At 44.8% G+C, this 20,892-nt stretch overlaps 2 protein-coding genes across 10 annotated transcripts in view; one reads left to right on the forward strand and one right to left on the reverse strand.

The window, feature by feature from the left end:
• LOC119964669 (mesoderm induction early response protein 1-like) overlaps positions 1-16,981 on the reverse strand; it is a 79,420-nt gene extending 62,439 nt beyond the window's left edge. For 4 of the 9 annotated variants that reach the window (XM_038794444.1, XM_038794446.1, XM_038794442.1 and 1 more), the window contains exons 1-4: positions 16,842-16,964; positions 15,865-15,908; positions 15,063-15,208; positions 609-839 (exon numbers count right to left, since the gene is read on the reverse strand). In XM_038794444.1, the coding sequence (XP_038650372.1) occupies positions 609-839; positions 15,063-15,208; positions 15,865-15,908; positions 16,842-16,915 (495 nt within the window). In that variant the 5' untranslated portion in view covers positions 16,916-16,964. Of the gene's footprint in view, positions 1-608; positions 840-15,062; positions 15,209-15,837; positions 15,909-16,663; positions 16,731-16,841 lie in introns of those variants that run through there. The other 5 variants (XM_038794447.1, XM_038794449.1, XM_038794445.1 and 2 more) reach the window with 5 other exon arrangements.
• dnai4 (dynein axonemal intermediate chain 4) overlaps positions 16,976-20,892 on the forward strand; it is a 277,873-nt gene continuing 273,956 nt past the window's right edge. Inside the window, 1 exon segment of the mRNA XM_038794441.1 lies at positions 16,976-17,209. Within this exon segment, the coding sequence (XP_038650369.1) occupies positions 17,184-17,209 (26 nt within the window). The 5' untranslated portion in view covers positions 16,976-17,183.

The following is a 20,892-nucleotide window of genomic DNA, read 5'->3' on the forward strand; positions in this document are numbered from 1 at the left end:
GGTTAGCACTGCTGCCTCATGGCACGGAGGTCCAGGTTAGAACCCAGCTCTGGGTCACTGTCCGTGTGGAGTTTGCACATTCTCCCCGTGTCTGTGTGGATTTCGCCCCCACAACCCAAAGATGTGCAGGGTAGGTGGATTGGCCACGCTAAATTGCCCTTTAATTGGAAAAAATGAATTGGGTAAAAAGTATTTGGACCGACTTATATGCCGAGCACAAGACTAAACTGAATTGTGTCAGTCTGCTTATATACCACAATCTGGAATAATGACCGAAACTGCTAAGATAGAAGATCATGTTAAACAGGATATGAAGAGAAAGTCTCGGGACAGTTGGTACAAGATTGAGTAACGATAAGAGAAAAGAAATCAGAGACTAGAAGTTAGATTCTGATACAGACAACCTAAATTTGGGGGGACAAAAATTTGGAATGGCATTTCTTGGATATTTTTCACAAATGGGTTGGACATGAAACTTCTGTCTTACTCACCATTACATTTTACTGAAGCCCCAATAACATTACAATCACAAGTGCTTCATAGAAATTCCCAGCTCTGAACACCAAAGCTAATTTTGCGGCTAATGTTGTTCCTAACTTTTAACTAACCTGATTTAGGTTTAACTCAGGTAGATCCTCAGTCTCTGGAACTTCACTACTTCCACTATTTTCTTCATTATCTCCTTCATCGCCATCATCATCCTCCTCTGCTTCATCGTCATCGTCCTCGTCTTCATCATCATCATCATCATCATCCACCTCGTCTTCCTCATCGGGGAATGGAACATTTTTTCCATAACCATACAAATTTAATAAATCTTGGATTGGCATTTCACCTTCCTAAAACAAAAGCAAAACACGAGATGTCGACTTAGTCGCAATATTTTCTAAAAGGTCGACAAAAAAAACAAAAAAAAAAAACAGCCATTGGGTTTAATCAAGACAATTCAACAGTTGCCTAAAAATTCACTTTTCTTGTATGAAATTAATCAATCTTGGCAGGGTGGGAAAATAAATTAATCAATCTTGGCAGGGCGGGGAAATATGGGAGATTGCTTAAAAGTTTGATATCCAACAATAAGTCACAGATAGATATGATCTCAGGTTATAGTTTGTGCTCTAAAACAGAACATGGCTTCCTTACTTCCAACTCTCCAGTCCTCGAATGAAGGTCTCACTGCCCTTATTGTTCCTGCCCAGGCTGTGTCAGAAGGCCGGGGGAGTGGAGCGGCTGGAGTGGAGTGACAATCCAACTCGGATGCCACACGCGGAGGTTCAGGCCCAGTGTGACTCCAGAACTATAGTAACATATAGCCGATGTTCGACTGTACATTTTGTTTAGAGCAATAAGGGATGAGAAATAAATGCTGGTTTTGCCAATGACACCCATTTTCCGTATGTAAAAAATATTACATATTTTAAAATTCATGGGATGTGGGTGTCACTAGCAATCCCAGCATTTATTGCACTTGTTCAGCCATTTCAGAGGGTATTTTAAGAGTCAACCACATAGCTGTGGATGTCACATGTAGGCCAGACCAGGTAGGGATGGCACATTTCTTTCCCTGAAGGACAATTGACAATGGTTTCCTGGTCATTTAAGACTTTTAATTGTAGCTTTTATTGGATTCAAATTTCACTACCTGCCATGGTGGGATTCAAACCCAGGTCCCCAGAGCGTTACTAGTCCAGTGACAATACCACTTATGCTACTATCTCCCCTTAGGTTTCTGGCCAATGTTACCCCACAGAAAGTTGGCGGTGGTCGGGGAAGGTGGTTGGACACTCTGTTTGGAGTCAGGGTTAGGCACGCTGTTTGGAGACAGTCATTGTGAGGCATTTAATTGGCATGAATGTCGCTTTCCATTCAGCAGCCTAACCATAACGTTGTCCAAGTTTTGCTCCACACAGGTCTGGACTGCTTCAGGGCAGCACGGCAGCGGTGGTTAGCACTGCTGCCTATGGCGCTGAGGAACTGGGTTCGATCTCAGCCCACTGAAATGAAATGAAAATCGCTTATTGTCACGAGTAGGCTTCAATGAAGTTACTGTGAAAAGCCCCTAGTCGCCACATTCCGGCGCCTGTCCAGGGAGGCTGGTACGGGAATCGAACCGTGTTGCTGGCCTGCTTTAAAAGCCAGCGATTTAGCCCAGTGAGCTAAACCAGCCCCTGGTCTGTGTGGAATTTGCACATTCTCAGCACGGTAACATGGTGGTTAGCATAAATGCTTCACAGCTCCAGGGTCCCAGGTTCAATTCCCGGCTGGGTCACTGTCTGTGCGGAGTCTGCACGTCCTCCCCGTGTGTGCGTGGGTTTCCTCCGGGTGCTCCGGTTTCCTCCCACAGTCCAAAGATGTGCGGGTTAGGTGGATTGGCCATGCTAAATTGCCCGTAGTGTTAAAGTAAGGTTAATTGGGGGGTGGGTACTGGTATAGGGTGGATACGTTAGGCTTGAGTACGGGGTGATCATTGCCCGGCACAACATCGAGGGCCGAAGGGCCTGTTCTGTGCTGTACTGTTCTATGTTCTATTCTCCCAGTGTCTGTGTGGGTTTCACCCCCACAACCCAAAGATGTGCGGTTAGGTGGATTGGTCACGCTAAATTGACCCTTAATTGGAAAGAAAATCAGTGGTACACTAAATTTCTTTAAAAAAGGTTTGGACTGCTTCATTATCTGAGGGGCTGTATTTGAAGGTTTGCAAATAGAACCAAAATCAGTATTCATCAGTGAAATCCCCCAAACTGATCCTATATTGGAGGAAGGTCATTTGAAGAACATGATCCTGACGAGCTCCTGCAGTACCATCCCATGAGCAATTGCAAATATTGGGCTCAACTGTGATGTGTATCAAGGGGCGGCATGTGGCGCAGTGGTCAGCACTGGGACTGCAGCGCTGAGGACCTGGGTTCGAATCCTGGCCCTGGTTCACTGTCCGTGTGGAGTTTGCACATTCTCCCTATGTCTGTGTGGGTTTCACCCCCACAACCCAAAGATGTGCAGGTTAGATGGATTCGCCATGCTAAATTGCCCCTGAAATTGGAAAAATTATATAATTGGGGACTCGAAAAATTTTTTTAAACTGTGATGTGTATCCACATCTGTACAACTTTCTAACTGACATCTGGGCTTACACATGGACAACTTGGGCACGGTACAAGTGGGATCTCAGCATCTTGCCAAATCAGCAGTGCTTTCAGTAAAGGTGGAGGTTCTCGATATTCCTTAGCTTCAGTATAAAGGCGTACGTGTAAGGTGAATTGGACATTCTGAATTCTTCATCAGTCTACCCGAACAGGTGCCAGAGTGTGGCAACTAGGGGATTTTCACAGTAATTTCATTGCAGTGTTAATTATGACACTAATAAAGATTATGACTAGTCTTTCTCAAGCGAAAACCATTTTTCCAGGTCATCTTTGTTGCCCAATCTCTAGCCACACAATATGGCACTCCTGAAGTGGCATTAATAGAACCTCATGTTAAATGAACTATACCCGTGACCTGCTGTCACACGGACTTGTTTAATATTCTAAGTCTGACCGACAGTTTAATGAGAAATAGCAAATGCAAATAAATATCTTCATTTGCAATTAAAGGATTGAATAGGAAACTTGCAGTAAATATTAGGATACTTTCACAAAAGCAATATAACTACAGATGCCTGAAACAAAGTGCTAGAAATACTCAGGCCAGGTAGCATTTATGGTGAGATACTGCTATACTCAATTATTTCTAGCATTTTCAGTTATTATTTCACTATACATTCATCCTGATTCTGTATTATACCTGCTGACAAGTATGGTACACAATACTTGGCTTATTAGCAGACTAAATTACAATTATTTAATAAGGACTGATCAACTCTGTTCTTCAGCAAGTCCTTTCAGCATTTCTTACAGGAACAATCACAGATCAGGAGGGGAATATTATCACTTTAGTTTCTGGCACAATAGCAGGTCCACCTTTGGATTATGAACCCGACCTCTCCAGTGTTTTTTTTTGCTTGCTCTTTAATCTTTTAGTATGGTTGACCTAAATAGAGCTGGTATACTTGATGGACTGTTTTTGTTCTCTCAGGTGGCACATTTGGCCAGTTCCCCCAGCAGCATGAGGTGGAAGGCACTCTGGCTCCCCAGGCTGAAATGGTGTGCCGCTTGTTGTAGTCAATGAAGTGCGAGGCCTCGGAGGTTATGCACTCGAAAACGTTAACCACCAAGGACAATGTCACTCATGGCCTTGGACAAGATACGGGTGGACCTGGGTCAGCACCCAGTACACTTAGGTGGAATAGCTCTTCTTACGGGCTTTCCTCCACTTCTTAGTGACTTTAGTCAGCGACTACTTGGAACGCCTTGCAAGATGCGCCAGCCTTAGCTTCAGCCGCAACTCAGACATTCCGCTCCACTGCGACCAGCTTGAAGCGAAGAACCCATGTTTAAAAAGAAAATTTGGAAGCACTTGGATTTTGCAGACTGCAATACCACGCGCCCTCCTGTTCCCACAGGTTCACTTAAGGGAGCTAAAGGTCTGTAGTGGAGATGATTTCCAAGGACTGCAGGACAATCTTTCCAATCAAGCAAGATATGGATGGAACTGGTAGAGGACATGAGCAGCAGGAGAACGGTTCTTTCAACTTTTGAGACCTTGCCCGAAAGGATCCAGGCAGGTGACATAACACTTTCAGGTGACAATCCGCTGACTATGACCTGCCTAGTATTTTCTTGCACAGCACATTACTCTACAGCTCCACTCATAACCTCTCCCGACTGGCACCTCAGATACAGCTGAATAATTAGCACTCACTCACTTTAAGCCTCTTACTGCCAGCAAATTACTGCTGATGCTGGAATCGGAAACAAACAGAAAATACTGGACAATCTCAGCAGGTCTGTCAGCATCTGTGGAGACCAGGGAGCTAATGTTACAAGTCTGGGTGACTTTGACAAAGACTTACCCAGACTTGTAACGTTAGCTCCTTTTTCTCTCCAGATGCTGTCAGACCTGCTAAGATTGTCCACTATTTTGCACCTAAAAAAAATCCTTCCTTTCTCTGCACATCAACTGTTACCATCTCTCACTCCTCTCTGCTTCCTCTTCTGGCAGAAGGGAGCACAAAACTTGGTGGGAGTGGGGTAGACAATGAGGGTTCATCTGCAAGTTAACTATTTTTGTCAGACACTGGCAGGTGGTGTACCTCCTGCCTTATATTCTCAGCAGAGGGTATGGTGGAGCAGTACACCAACTCTGCCAAACACAAGGGACCTTCTACGAGCACGGAGGAAAGGCTGGTTGTCTATTGGCTCACCAGCTGAGAAAGCAGGCAACCACGAGGGAAATAGTGCACATAAAAGACAGCAGAGGCAGACTGATAACGGAACCAATATCAGACGGACATTTGAGACCCGATGGCTTCCCGGCAGACTTCTATAAATACATTGCACCTGCCCTGGCCCCACATCCAAGGGACATGTTCGCAGACTTGCCGGCGAGGGCCACCCTGCCTTCCATGCTAACACAGGCCACGATATTGCTGATACCCAAAAATATCCAACCCACCAGAATGCAGATCATACAGACCCATTTAGCTGCTAAATGTAGATGCAAAGATTCTGGCCAAGAGGTTGGAGAACTGCATACCAGAGGTGGCCGTAGAGGACCAGATTCTCCCCTCCCCCCAAAGAGGTGATCGTCTCAGAAAAAGCCTTCGACAGAGTCAAATGGAAATGCCTTCTTGAGGTACTGGAGCTGTTTGGGCTAGGAGCAGGCTTCACGCCCCAAGTGAAAATCCTGTACAACACCCCAAGTCGAGCATTCGAACCAATACCACCAGTTTGGAATACTTCCAGCTGCACAGAGGTACACAGCAGGGATGCCCACTGTCCCCACTCCTATTTGCCCGAGCAATTGAATCCCTGGTGATCGCTCTGCGAGATGAAAAAGCTGGAAGGGCATCCAAAGGGGAAGCAGTGAGCAGAGTCTCAATCTATGCGGATGATCTGCTCCCCTACGTCTTGGAACCACAGGAAGGCCTGTGAGCAATCATGCAGCTCCTGAAAAATTTCTGAACCTTCTTGGATTATAAACTTAACCTGGGCAAGAGCGAGGCATTCCTGGTGAACCCAAACGGGGGAGGGAGGGCCACAGCTGGAGGGACTCCTATTCAAATTAGCCCAAAAGAAATTCCACTACCTGGGGATCCAAATAGCCCAGGAAAGGACACAGATCCACGAATGGCATCTGACCAACCTAAAAGAGGAAGTGGATTTCCGGTGGCGTGGACCGCAGCAAGAAGAGCTCCCGCCGGTGGCCACGAGTTTCGGGAAATCCCCGAGTCAACACTTACCCACCCCCCTGGCTATTGCCGGCCTTTGGGGCCGTCACAGGCAGCCAGCAGGGCCGGTTTAAAAACCGGCGAAGAACCCCGCGTGGGTGTCGGTTGGCAGAGACGCTGGGCCCAGCGCGGCGTGGAGGTCGGAGCAGCGGGGGCGGAGCTACGAGGAGGCCGAGGCGGCAGGCCCAAGGCCAGGGTATAATGTAAGTAGGGTGCTCCACATCGGATGGCTCCCACCTAGGAGGAAGAAGGAAGGCTGAAGCCTGGTCCCAGGAGAGCTCTGGGTGAATGTAGAGCAGGAAGAAAGAAGGTTTAAGGATGTTTGGTGAAAGTTTTTTTCTCTCTCTCCCCTTTTTTCAAAAATAAAGAAGAATTCAGATTGATGAAGGACAGGAGGGTGAAGGGGGAAAGAAGAGAAAAGAAAGAAAATAAAAAACAATAAGCTGCTAAAGGATGCAAAGAGCAGCGGCGAAGAAAGGAAGAAACACGGGTTCACCACTGAAGGAGAAGACGAACAAAAGCGTTGACGAGATGGCGGAAGCCGAACTGCAAAGTGGGGCCGCACTACTTACGGTGGAGAAGATGACCGAGGTGATGGCCATGGAGCTGGAAAAACAGTTTGCGAGGCACATGGAGGCCTTGAGGAAGGAGACGGCGGTTGTATTGAAGTCATTGGTGGAAGAGGCAATCACCCCGGTGGAGGTGGCGATGACAAGGGCATTGGCTGAGGTGAGAGAGCAGGGCGAGAAGATGAAGGAAGTGGAGGAGACCGTGTCACGACACAGCGACCAGGTCACCTCGATGGGGGACGAGCTGCGGAGGCTGGTGGAGGTTAACAGAGGACTCCAAGCAAAGCTTGAAGACTTGAAAAACCGCTCAAGGCGGCACAATTTGAGAATTGTGGGCTTGCCCGAAGGGACAGAGGGCCCAAGACCAACACAATACTTTGCTAAGAAGTTGGCGGAGCTGATGGGGGAGGGCGAGAATCCCTCCCGGTACGGAGTAGACCAAGTTCATCGGTCATTAAGGCCGAAGCCCAAAGTGAACGAGCCGCCAAGGGCAGTAATGATCTGTTTCCGTAAGTTTTGCATGAAGGAGATGGTATTAAGCTGGGCGAAACATAAGCGGGAGGTGCTATGGGATGGTACTGCGATTCGGATCTCCCAGGACTCGACGGTGGAGTTGGCAAAAAGACGAGCGACGTTTGGGCGAGTCAAGGCGACGTTGTACAAGAAGGGGGTGCAATTTGGTATGGTGTACCCAGCAAAGTTGAGGGTAACGTATAACGCCAAAGACTTTTATTTTGAGACAGCGGAGGCGGCTGAGGCGTTCATGAGGGCAGAAGACTTGGGACAGACGTGAAGAGCGGAACTGGAAGAGAGACTGTGGACTGTGTTTGAACAGCTGGAAAATGTATAAATGTTACAACTTTCTTTTTACGGATTTGTATTGTAATTTACTTCTCTTTGCATTGTTAGAGTTCAAGTTAATGGTGGGTTGATTGGCATTCTGTGTTGCGACGGTTAAATGTTATGTTAGTGAATTGTAGGGGTTGGATTGTTGGGTTTGTTTTGTTGTTTCTTTCTCTGGGACTGGGTGGAAGGGGACGATACGTCTTGGCGGGGGGGGGGCACCCACACTAGCTAACTAAAGTCAGCTAGTGAACGGAGGTGAGAGGAGGGCTGCGGACGTTGGAGCATGGATAGCAGGCTTCAATGGGCTTTCGAGGCGAGCGAGGGGGGGGGGGGGGGGGGAGATGGATGTTGGGGGCTGTTGTTTCAGGGGGAAATGTAGGGGGGTTCGATGTTAACAATGGACAGGGGCGGATCAGGCTTATGGGGCAGGGCCCGGTGGTATTACGATGGTGGATAAAAAGGTGAGGGAGGGAGGGGGGTGAGAGACCCCCAGTAAAGATAGTCACATGGAGCGTGAGAGGGCTAGGAGGTCCGGTCAAGAGGTCAAGGGTGCTTGCGCATCTTAAAAGTTTGAACGCCGATGTGGCAATGCTGCAGGAGATTCACTCGAGGGTGAAGGACCAGGTGAGACTTAAAAAGGGCTGGGTTAGCCAAGTGTTTCACTCTGGATTTGATGGAACAGCTCGAGGGGTAGCGGTGTTGGTCAGCAAAAGGGTACGCTTCCAGATGGGAGGAGAAGGTGGTGGCAGATCAGGGGGTTGTGATCAATGGGATTGTGACAGGGGCACTGGAGGGGAGACTGGTGGTGCTGTTAAGTGTATATGGTCCCAATTGGGATGATGTGGGATTCGCGAAGAAGGTGTTTGGGCCATTTCCAACTTGGACACACAAACGGATTGTGGGGGTGTGGGACTGCAACTTGGTGCAGGAGCCAAGGTTGAACAGATCACAGCCGCGCTGGCTGGTCCCATCGGGGGGGGGCAAAGGCGCTGGGTGGGCTAATGGTGGAAATGGGAGGGGTGGATCCTTGGAGGTTCCTGCACCCAAGGGAAGGGGAGTACTCATTTTTCTCAGCAGTCCATAAGGTATACTCGCGGATCGCCTTTTTTTTGGTGGGAAAGGCTTTGCTGGCTGGAGTCAAGGGGTCGGAATATTCTACAATTGCAGTGTCAGATCACGCTCCACATTGGGTGGATATGGTGCTGGAGAAGGGGGTAGCGCAGAGGCCAGGGTGGAAACTGGGTGTGGGGCTTTTGGGGAACCAAGTAATCTGTGAGAAAATTGAAAAGGTAATTAAGGAATACGTAGCTTTCAACTGTATGGGTGAGGTGTCGAAGGCAGTCGTCTGGAAGGCTCTATAGGCGGTGGTGAGGGGTGAGGTAATTTTGTTCAAGGCCAGGGTGGACAAAGAGACATGGGCAGCCTGGCATTACCAAATTTACAATACTACCACTGGGAAGCAACAGCAGAGAGAGGGGATGGATACACAAATGGGTGCGGATGGAGGAATCAGTAAGGGAAAGACCCTCCGAGCCCTCCCCACGTCAGCGCAACCACACCCCCCCCCCCCCAATGAAATACATATCCTGCCCAGTGGTGGTAGCTACACCAAGGACATGGAACCAGATGAGGCATCATTTTGGTTTGACCGAGATGTCTCGCATACACTACTTTCAAAAAAATTGAGACAGGACAGGGGGATGCTGACAGTCAAGGACTTTTACGTGGGTGGGGGGAGGGTGAAGAGGATGTGTGTGTGTGTATTTGTGTGTGCGCGCGTGTGTCAGACGAGCGATGTTAAAGTCAAATTAAACCATTCGATCTGGCTCGGTCAGTTGCAACTCTGGAGACATTCACTATTCACATAAATGCAGGTCAGTATAGTTCCAAACTCTCTCAGTCTACATTGTTTAGTGACCAAGCACATAACTGCGAAGGGAATTTGAAACAGTTTACCAGGGCAAATGATGGCCAGAAGTATACAGTGATAAGTGTCCAGATGCATATGTAAATCAACATGATCAAAAGGCAACTATTGTATTCTTCAGTATTAAGCATTTGATATTTCGTACTGTTATGGGCCAGGGTTAAGAGAACTCCAAAGTATACCATGGAGATCACCTGACCCACGACTTTTACTAGATTGTGGTATGGCGGGCACACAGCCCACTCTACAGGTGTGGTACAGCAGAACTCAAAGTATTTTTTTAAGCAAAACAATGTTTATTCTATGAACTCAGATAACCTTTTTAAAACAAACAAATGAACACCTTAGCAATTATCAATTCAAATACAACCCCCAAAGAATACAACACTAAGTAATCCTTAAACTTTCATCCATAAGACAAAAAAAACCTTTTAAAAGAAGCACATCAGGTTTAAATTTTCTACTGAGAGCAGTTATCACTCGGAATTCAATGAAATGATCTACAGATAGTCTTTAGATTGCAGAGAGATCAAAATGATACCTTCTTTGGCTGGCTGTAGCTCCAACACTAAAAACGAAACTAAACAAAAAAAAATTGACACACCCAAGCTTTTCCTCAAAGCGAAACTAAAAAGCATAGCCAGAGCTCAGCTCCACCCACACTCTGACATCACTACAGCCACATGAGCAGACAAACATTTCTTAAAGTGACATTCCAGTGACAATGCGTATTAGCAAACGACAGCCACCCCCTCAAACTTTTAAAATAATCTATGACCGAGTTCCATATGGATTACAGTAACCATGTCACTGTGAGAACCAATTTAATGACAAAAACTTTTTTTCTCCCAATCAAGATTTGGACTAAAATAAAAAAATCAACTGGAATTAAATCTGCACTCTATTTGAAAAACATTAATTTCCCAATAATAAACACACAAGAAACCCAAACCTATACTAAAGTCAACTAGTGGCACAACTTAGCGATGTTGCTATGCTCATTCCATAGAAGTGATAAGATAACATCAAGGGCTCTCAACAGTCAAAAATATCCAATGCACTGGTATTTGAAAAATGCTTCTGATCATTATACAATAACTCCTGCTGGAAAGTGCACACATTAACGTCAATTAAGGGTGAAGTTGGGTTTGGCCAAAGTGCCCCATGTCAAATAGCCTATGGATACTCACACTTTAGGCTCATCGGAGATCCAGGGCATCTGGCTCCTATGAACTGTCTCAGAACTAACACTAACATGAGAAAAAATGTTGTCTATGTAGTGAGTGGTTAGAACCTGGAACACACAGGTAAAGAGCGTGCGGTGGTGGGCAGATTCAATTAAGACTTTCAAAAGAGAATTTATAATTATCAGATAAGAAAAGAAAATTCAGGATTACAGGGAAAGATGGAAGAGTGGATTGGGCGAGTTGCTTTTGCAGCGAGCCTGCACCGACAACTAGCCAAATGTGTTGCAACTGTTCAATGATTCAGTCATTGCTTTTCGAAGAGGAATTGGGGGAACAAAAAAAAAAGAACATAATGGGAATTGTAATTGAAGTGTTATATTCCTCAGATGTATCCCGAGTAGGGCTCCCTATTCCAAATTTTCCAATCTCAAGCATGTTGGCAAACCAGGGGATCACAATAAACCATGACAGGCATGGCAGCATTGTTATGTTATTGGACGAATGGCATCGAACAATTATTTGGAGATTTGTTATGAAATCAAGACTTAAGAGTTCCCAACCCCTGTTCAACTCCAAAGTCCCACAGATCTCACTTTTTCTACACATGTGCAGACAGGGAGCAGGCTGCATTTGCACACAGTTCTGCATTTTAAAAATTATTTGGCCTAACCCGACTATGCATAAAGAAAAATGGCACAAAAACGTAGATCATGTTACAGGGAGCAGAGCACCATTGAAGGCAAGACTCACATACAGTGGATAAAGAGAGGCCAGTTAAGTTGAGAGGAGCAGAGAAAGGGCTGCAGTTAGCAAACAAATTGGAGAAGGCTCAGAGAAAGCCCTGAAGATCCAAGAATGCAGAAGGTTTGTTACTCTGTGCTGCAGACTGTGGAGGTGAAACTACCCTTTTGGAGTAGTAGTGTCCTGCTTGGTGCACTCAAAGAGCTGAAGTTGGGCGGCATTGTGGCACAGTGATTAGCATTGCTGCCTCACAGCGCTCGGGACCAGAGTATAATTCTGGCCTTGGATAACTATCTGTGTGGAATAGAATAGAACATTACAGCGGAGTACAGGCCCTTCGGCTCTCGATGTTTCGCCGACCTGTGAAACCAATCTAAAGCCCAACTACACTATTCCATTATCATCCATATGTTTATCCAATGACCATTTAAATGCCCTTAATCGTTTGCACTTCTCCCCATGGGTTCCCTCCCAAAATTCAAGGACAGACAGGTTAGGTGAATTGGCCATTCTAAATTGCCCCTTAGTGTCCAAATATGAAAAAGAGCTGTTGTGCTTGTGAATCTATAATTTAGTGCATATTCAGCAATCTAGGGGAACGGAATCTTGGGAGATGAGACCGAAACCCTGGGCCGTCATTAGACCGTCCAAGTTGGAGCGACTTCAGGAGAGAATTCCCAAGTTAGATTTTCAAGGTGAAAATTGGGATTCTTCAGGACCAAGAGGGATAGATTTTGATAAAATTAGTTGATTCTGTTTTCTGATGTATAATTAATAATCTTTATTGTCACAAGTAGGCTTACATTAACACTGCAATGAAGTTACCGTGAAAAGCCCCTAGTCGTCACAGTCCGGAACTTGTTTGAGTACAGGGAGGGAGAATTCAGAATGACCAATTCGCCCAACAGCACATCTTTCGGAACTTGTGGGAGGAAACCACAGAGACACGGGGAGAACGTGCAGACTCCGCATAGACAGTGACGCACGTTGGGAATCGAATCTGGGACCCTGCCACTGTGAAGCAACAGTGCTAACCACTGTGCTACCGTGCTGCCCATGGGTGGGCTGTTGAGAAATCTTTAGACTGCTTTGGTTGCATCTGCTATTTATTACGCAGCGTTATGTGTTCCAGCAGTTTTCCTGTTCATTCACATTAATCCTGAATGTTAGAAAGATTAAAATATCTAGCGTGTGTAGTAAAAGTTAAAACCCATGGAATGATATGGCTTTATTCTCTGAACAAGTGTCTTGAACTTTGTCTACTTTAAACAAAATTTCTAACTAGATCTCACCAACAATTTGGACGGTCTGGTAATGGTTCATAACAAGACTTAACTCAAATCCCACCATGGTAACTGGGGAACTTCAACTTATTAATCAAATAGGTCCAGAATAAAAGCTAGCCTGCATAATAAATGGTTGATGCGACCAACGCAGAGTGATAGTGAAAGTACCAAACATGTTAAAACCATCTATTTCACCGAAGTCCTTAACAGAAGTAAATATTCTGCCCTTACCTGGTCTGGCTTCTCTGATCCAGGCCAACATTAAATGCACACTGAATAGGCCAGACAAGCTATTCAGTGGCATCAAGCCATTAGGAAAGGTAATTGAGAATAAAACCACCCGAACTACCTGGCATCAACTTCAGTATTTGTCATAGCAAAGGCACATCCAGCTCAGTAGATCAAAGTCCTCCTCACTAACATATGGGGGACCTGAAACAGCTAGTCAGAAACACGCAGACACGGGGAGAATGTGCAGACTCTGCACAGACAATGAACCAAGCCGTGAATCAAACCTGGGACCCTAGTGCTGTGAAGCAAGTGCTAACCACTGTGCCACCCATAATAGTCTCGTATGCACAAGTAATTTTCAACTGTTTCATCAATGAGCTTTTCATCAAATGGTCAAGAGATGGGAGAAGGGCAACAGTGATTTCAGTGTTCATTTCCATTCAGAGGTGGTGGAGTCAGAGTCATTAGGGACAGTTAAGTGACTCTTGGACAGGCACATGGAAAGCACTAAATTGAAAGGGTGTAGGTTAGGTTGATCTTAGATTAGGATAAATGGTCAGCACAACATCATGGGCCGAAGGGCCTGTACGGTGCTGTACTGTTCTGTGTAACACCCACATCTCATAAATAACTTAAAAATAACTTCTATCCCATTCTGTGCTGCGGAACAGAAACATTTTCCTTTTCATGAGCCCAAGTAATTTCTTCCATATTTAGAATCCAATTCATAGACTTTTAAATGTGGATCCATTTGTAAACGAATGAATATCCCCTTCATAAACCTTACGATATCACAAATCATTAATCTCATTAGAAGATCACACATGAGGGATACTGACCAATGAGCACAGCTTGCACAAGCATCAACAACCAGTGTGAAAACAGGTCAACATCAATTAACCAATAACAATAAAGCAATTTATAAAACTGCATTGGAAAGCTTGAATAGCTCAATTACATTATTTTTGTGTTAATAATTGCCAGGAATTCACTGCATTTCACATTTCCAAGTCTTGTTAATATGGTGATAACTTGACCATTACGCATCGCTTCTTTAATCTGTTATCTTCATTTCTGTGATCACAGAAATCAATTTTTTTTTTAAAAGATGGAAGTGGACTTTGCTTATTTAGTTGGTAAACTGATTTCAGATGTGGAAGAAATAGGAACTTCCCCAGATAAATATTAACTTCATTTAATATTTTCCTACCAAAGCTTTTTCATGCAGGTTTCTGATAACACAACAACATCCAATAAAAAGAGAATTAAAAGTTTTCGAGCAAAACTCCACAATCATGACCTTTCCCCCTGAACGCTTAGTGCTTCAACTTCTAGTTTCAGCATAGTTTTAGTACATTTAACAGACAAGCTTCATGCTTGCTTTTCAGTTCACAATATGTTATCACAAATATTTAGAACTTCCTTTTTAGGGACCAAGAGTTACAATAAACATTTATTTAGGAAAAGTGATTTTCCTACAATTTTCTTCCACGTTAAAAGCAATGGAATTATTCAGCTAAATCCACTATGTGCACAGTATAAGAGAAAACGGTTATTTGCACAAGAATAAATGACAACGCCAACGATAATGGATAAACTGATTGCTGCTCAGAGATTTAAATTTAGCTGGTATCGACTGGAAAGTCGACCAAAGGTCAAACCGATCAATGTAACAATAGGGCAAATAAGAAGTGAATAAAATTACAGGGTTTTAAATTTTGAAGCAAAATATGAGCGGATATGGCTAGGTCTGACAAGGCTGCATGTTGTGGGTAAGTGAACAATGAGTAAATGATAAGCATTTTTTCAATTGTCTTAAAATAAACAAATATTTTCGCCATTCGTCATACATGCAAAATTGAGAATTTCAAAATGGAATGCGATCATTCTGATCAATGATCAAATCTGCATTCTTGTATAATTAGAGAATTTAGTTAGAGAACTTACCCTTTCAAGATCCTCAATTTCTGAGCTGAAATTATTGTCACCTTCCATCATTTCCTCTTCCTCAAGTGTTCGTTCATCATCAAAATCATGCACAAGCATATCAGCAGATGGATCAAAATCATGGTCCTCCGAACCTGCTGAACCCCCTTCAGGTGTTTTTGAGGGATGGTGAGGTGAAGGAAGAACAATGTAATGTTTTTGACTTTTCAGCAGTTACACATCACCGTTTAATACTAGAACATGCTTTCTGAATATTTAATACAATTTTGACTTTAGCACTGCAGCATTGATATGACCCTGTAAACCATAACTGCATAACTCTACCAGAATTATTATTTTTAAAATAAATTTAGAGTACGCAATTCATTTTTTCCAATTAAGGGGCAATTTAGTGTGGCCAATTCACCTACTCGGCACATCTTTGGGTTGTGGGGGCGAAACCCACGCAAACACGGGGAGAATGTGCAAACTCCACACGGACAGTGACCCAGAGCCGGGATTAAACCTGGGACCTCGGCGCCGTGAGGCAGCAGTGCTACCACTGTGCCACCGTGCTGCCCTGCCAGAATTATTACAAAATTAAATTTGCAGCAAATCATCAGAGTTCATGCTAAAAGTAAAACAAATCCCTGCTTTTGGGAATATGTATTTATAGGGTTATGTAGAATCCACCATAAATACTTAATTGTGTGTTTTAAGATATGTGCAATTTGCAACACTATTTATTTCCACAAATCACTGAAATATAGCTACCAGCTTTACTGTAAATACAGACCTTAAAGAAAGTTCGCATTTACTGTACCTGGGCTCGAGCTTCCAACGGAAGGCTGTAATTTAAAAATAAAACTTTAAAGAAGATTAAAAATAAATTAACTACTGAAAACATTTAAACAAAAGCAATTTTCCACATCAAAAGACAATGGCATTTTTATAAGTTACAAAAACCGCGGAAACCCCACGTACAAATGTTTTAAACGCATTCACAAACCAACACTCCCCCCAAAAAAACAAATTTCGAAGTAATGATAAATATACAAAGGAAAAAGTTAGACGCCTGACTGAGATATCACGGATAGGAATGGGGGCGGGGGGGGTGAGGGAAAAGTTTGCTTTTACAGGAGGCTGGATGGAGCTGGCGGAATTTCTCATTAGACCTGAAGCGGAAGCTTATTAGTAGCTGCTTAAGTTTCAAAATAAATGCTGCAATTTTTTGGTCGGAGATCGTTTTACGAAAAACAGTTATTTTCCTTTAAAAATAAAGAGGTAAATTCTACGAGGGAAAAAAATACCCAAATAAGGCCTAGCGGATATGGACGGAACTTCAACATGGGGGGAAAAAAAGCGCGCCGCGAAGCCAGGCTCCGGCACAGTGCCCAATAATATTTCCACAACTTAATAATTTTAAGTCAAAGGGAAAACGCAGAAAAAGTTTATCACTTGGATGTTTCCTCTTTAAAATTGTATTTCCTTTAAAAAAACACACTGATTTGCATTCAGATATCAATGGAGATAAAGTTTGGAAACAAGTATTAAAAATAAGATTTTAAAATTAACTTTTATTTTTTTGTGAATAGATAAGTCTAGTGACGGGTCCGCCTTACCTCCGCCATTTTCTAATTTCGGGTCGGGGATTGAGGTCATACCTTGACCCGGATGTGCTCGTTCGCCCGCCCGCCTCTCTTCCTCCTCCGCCCGCCTCTCTTCTTCCTCCTCCCCCCCCAAAAGCCCGCCACCCAACGAGTTCGCTGATTGGATCCGAAAACAATCTGCCTCCCATACCTGTCAAGTGATACCGACCGTGCGCGGTTTACTTCTGTCGACACGATTTGAAAATAGCTTAAATCGCCTGGCATCAAAAGTACTTTTAAAATGTCTGCTTTCAACGACAGCGAGCGCCGGATGGTTTCCTTGGAAGGGCGGGCCAATCAAATCGAGGTTTCTTGCGGAGATGGGCGGAGTGAGGGGGCGGGGCTGTAACTGTGGTAACGGTAGCGGCCCCGCCCCTGACAACAACCCGTCGCTTAGGAACACAGCAAGCAGCTTCGAGAAAGAGCTGTCGAGCGGCGAGGTAGCCCCAGCCCTGTTTGTCCGGAATCTTGTTGGAATCGTCCGAAAACCACAATGAAGAAAGGGAGCCCCTCATTGACGTGAGTTTGATAACTTTGTGGCAGAGTTTACTTGCACAATCAGCATCCTGGGGGTTACCATTGATCAGAAACTGAACTGGACTAGCCATATTAATACTGTGGCTACCAGAGCTAGCCGTGGGCTATGAATCCTACTGTGAGTAACTCACCTCCTGACCCCCCCAAGGTCTGTCCTTCATCTACAAGTAAGAAGTCTTACAACAACTGTTGTGCTGTGCTCAATACTGTGCTCACTGCAGTGTTATGGGTCAGGGTTTAGAGAACGCCAAAGTGTAGCATGGAGTTCACCTGACCCACAACTTTTAATAGATTGTGGTATGGAGAGCACACGGCTACTCTACAGGTGTGATACAGCAGAAATGGAAAAGTATTTTTGAAAGCAAAACAATGTTTATTCTATGAATTCAAGTTAACCTTTTTAAAACAAACAGTGAACTTTAAAAAAAATTTTTTATTGAAATTTTTGAAAAATGTATAACAACAAAACAATAATAATAACAATAATAAACACCCCCCCGTACCCGTAACAACGCATATAACGAGCAACCCCACCCCCCCAAACCTGATGAACACCAAAATAAATTAAAAATAAATTAAATTAACGTAAACAATACCCCCCTGAACCCCCCCCCCCCCTTCCCCCCCTCCCCGCTGGGTTGCCGCTGCTGCTGACCTAGTTCCCTATCGTTGAGCCACAAAGTCGAGGAAAGGCTGCCACCACCGAAAGAACCCTTGTACCGACCCCCTCAGGGCGAATTTGACCTTCTCCAGCTTAATGAATCCCGCCATGTCATTGATCCAGGTCTCCACGCTTGGGGGTCTTGCATCTTTCCATTGCAACAAGATCCTCCGCCGGGCTACTAGGGATGCAAAGGCCAAAACACCGGCCTCTTTCGCCTCCTGCACTCCCGGCTCCACCTCAACTCCAAATATCGCGAGTCCCCAGCCTGGCTTGACCCTGAACAGTGAACTTCTTAGCAACCATTAATTCAAATACAACCCCCAAAGAGTACAACACTAAGTAATGCTTACGCTGTCCTTTTAACATCCAGAAGACTTACAAAAAACATAACCTTTAACAGAAGCATATGAGGTTAAAGTCACTACTGAAAACATTTATAATTCTGAATTCACCAAATGATCAAGAGATAGTCTTTTGATGGCAGAGAGAACAGCAGTAGACCTGCTTGGTCTGGCTTCAGCTCCAACACTGAAAACGAAACTAAAACGCACCCTGCAGCAAACAGCATAAAATGAAAGTAAAAAAGCTGACAGGCAGCCCAGCTCCACCCACACTCTGACATCACCGATAAACACCCATTTCTTAAAGGTTCATTTCTTAAGCACCCATTTCTTAAAGGTACTCTCACATGACAGCAGTCCAACTCCGGTATCTCCACATCATCTACCAGGCACAAGTCAGGAGTGTAAAGAAATATTCTCCACTTGCCTGGATGAGTGCAGCTCCAACACTTAAGAAGCTCAACACCATCCAGGACAAAGCAGCCTGCTTGATCGTTCATTTTTCCACATACATTCAAACCCTCCACGACTGGCAAACAATGGCAGCCGTGTGTACCATCTACAAGATGCACTGCAGTAACTGACCGAGGTTCATCACAGCACCTTCCAAACCCACTACTAGCATCTAGAATGATAAGAGCAACAGATACCTGGGAACCCCACCACCTGGAGTTCCCCTCCAAGTCACTCACCACCCTGATTTGGAAATATATCACTGTTCCTTCACTGGGGCAACATTCTGGAACTCCCTCCTTAACATCACAGTGGCTGTACCTACATCTGAAGGACTGCAGCGGTTCAAGAAGGCAACTCACCACCACCTTCTGAAGGGCAACTAGAATTGGCAATAAAAGCTGGCCTAACCATCTACACCCACATCCCGTAAAATGAATTTGAAAAAAAGTAAATAAAAATTATTTCTGCCAATCAGCTGTCCTGTAGATTAGTGTTTTTCAAACTTTTTTTCTGGACCCACTTTTACCAACCGTCCAACCTTTGCGACCCACGTCAGCCGACCTTCGCAACACATTATTTTTGCTTCCTTTTAATGCGACAGGTGAGTCTCCTCAGGAGTTTGGGCACAGTTTTGGTCCCCTTATTTGAGGAAAGATGCGGTGTCATTGGAGGCAGTTCGGAGGAGGTTCAGTGGATTGATTACAGAGATGAGGGGTTTGTCTTATGAAGAGAGATTGAGCAGTTTAAACCTATACTCTCTAGAATTTAGAAGAATGAGGGGGGATCAAATTGAGGTATATGGGATAATAAAAAGTATGGATAAAGTAGACGCACAGTTGATGCTTTGTCTTATGGGGTATTCTAAAACAAAATGTCATAGTCTCAGGATAAGGGGTAGTAAATATAAGACAGAGATAAGGAGAAAATGCTTCTCCCAAAGGGTTGTGAATCTGTGGAATTTGCTACCCCAGAGTGCGGTGGATGCTGGGACAGTGAGTAAATTTAAGGAGGAGTTAGACAGATTTTTAATTAATAATGGGTTGAAGAGTTACAGAGAACAGGCAAGATGGTGGAGATGAGGCCATGATGAGATCTGCCATGATCATATTGAATAGTGGAGCAGGCACGAGAAGTTATATTGCCTACTCCTGTTCCGAGTTCTTGTATGGTGGAATTTGACAGAATAGTTTGAAGAAAGAACTATTCTGTATAATTCCACCTTCCGGGCTTCTGATGGTGAAATGCAGGTGGAGGTCACATGTTGGGTGGCTTCTGCTAGAGTCCTCAGTTTTTGGCCCTTATCTATAATAATAATAATTTTTATTGTCACAAGTAGGCTTAACACTGTAGTGAAGTTACAGTGAAAAGCCCCAAGTCGCCACACTCCGCCGCCTGTTTGGGTACACCAAGGGAGAATTCAGAATGTCCAAATCACCCAAGAGCACGTCTTTCGGGACTTGTGGGGGAGGAAACTGGAGCACCCGGAGGAAACCCGTGCAGACACGGGAGACGGCAGACTCTGCGCAGCCAGTGACCCAAGCCAGGAATCGAACCTGGGATCCTGCCATTGTGCAGCAACGGTGCTATCCATTGTGCTACCATGCTGCCCCATGCTAGACGGCCCACAGAGTCAATCATTGTGCGTTGTTCTTTTGGAGGAAAAATGGCGGGAGCAAGCTCGTCGGGTGGGGCAACGCTCATTACTGTGGAAATGCTGGTTGAGGTGATGGCAGTGGAGTTTGAGTGGCAATTTGCCAAGTATTTTGTGCGGCATGGGAGGGAGATGATGGACACTCTTAAGAAATCGGTGGAAGACATGCTGATCTCGATAAAGGAGGCTCTTGGAAAGATGTCAGAGACAGTGTGGGAACATGGTGAGATGCTGAAGGGGGTGGAGGAAGCACTGTCGCGACCAGCTTACCTCACTAGAAGTGGAGTTGCTGAAGGTAGAGGACAGAACTAAGGGCCTGAGGGCCAAGGTTGAGGATCTGGAGAGCAGGTTGCGATGGCAAAATCTCCGGACTGTGGGGCTACCTGACAATGTAGAGTATCCGAGGCCGAAGGAGTGTTTTCCGAAGCTGCTGGGGAGTAGGAGAATGCCCCACCTTCGAGCAGGATAGGCCCCACCAATCACTTTGATCTAGACTGCGGGTGAATGAGCCACCAAGAGCTGTGATGGTTTGCTTTCACTACACTGGAGTGTT

This window comes from Scyliorhinus canicula, chromosome 4, assembly GCF_902713615.1.
Source record: "Scyliorhinus canicula chromosome 4, sScyCan1.1, whole genome shotgun sequence".
Classification (NCBI taxonomy): Eukaryota; Metazoa; Chordata; class Chondrichthyes; order Carcharhiniformes; family Scyliorhinidae; genus Scyliorhinus; species Scyliorhinus canicula.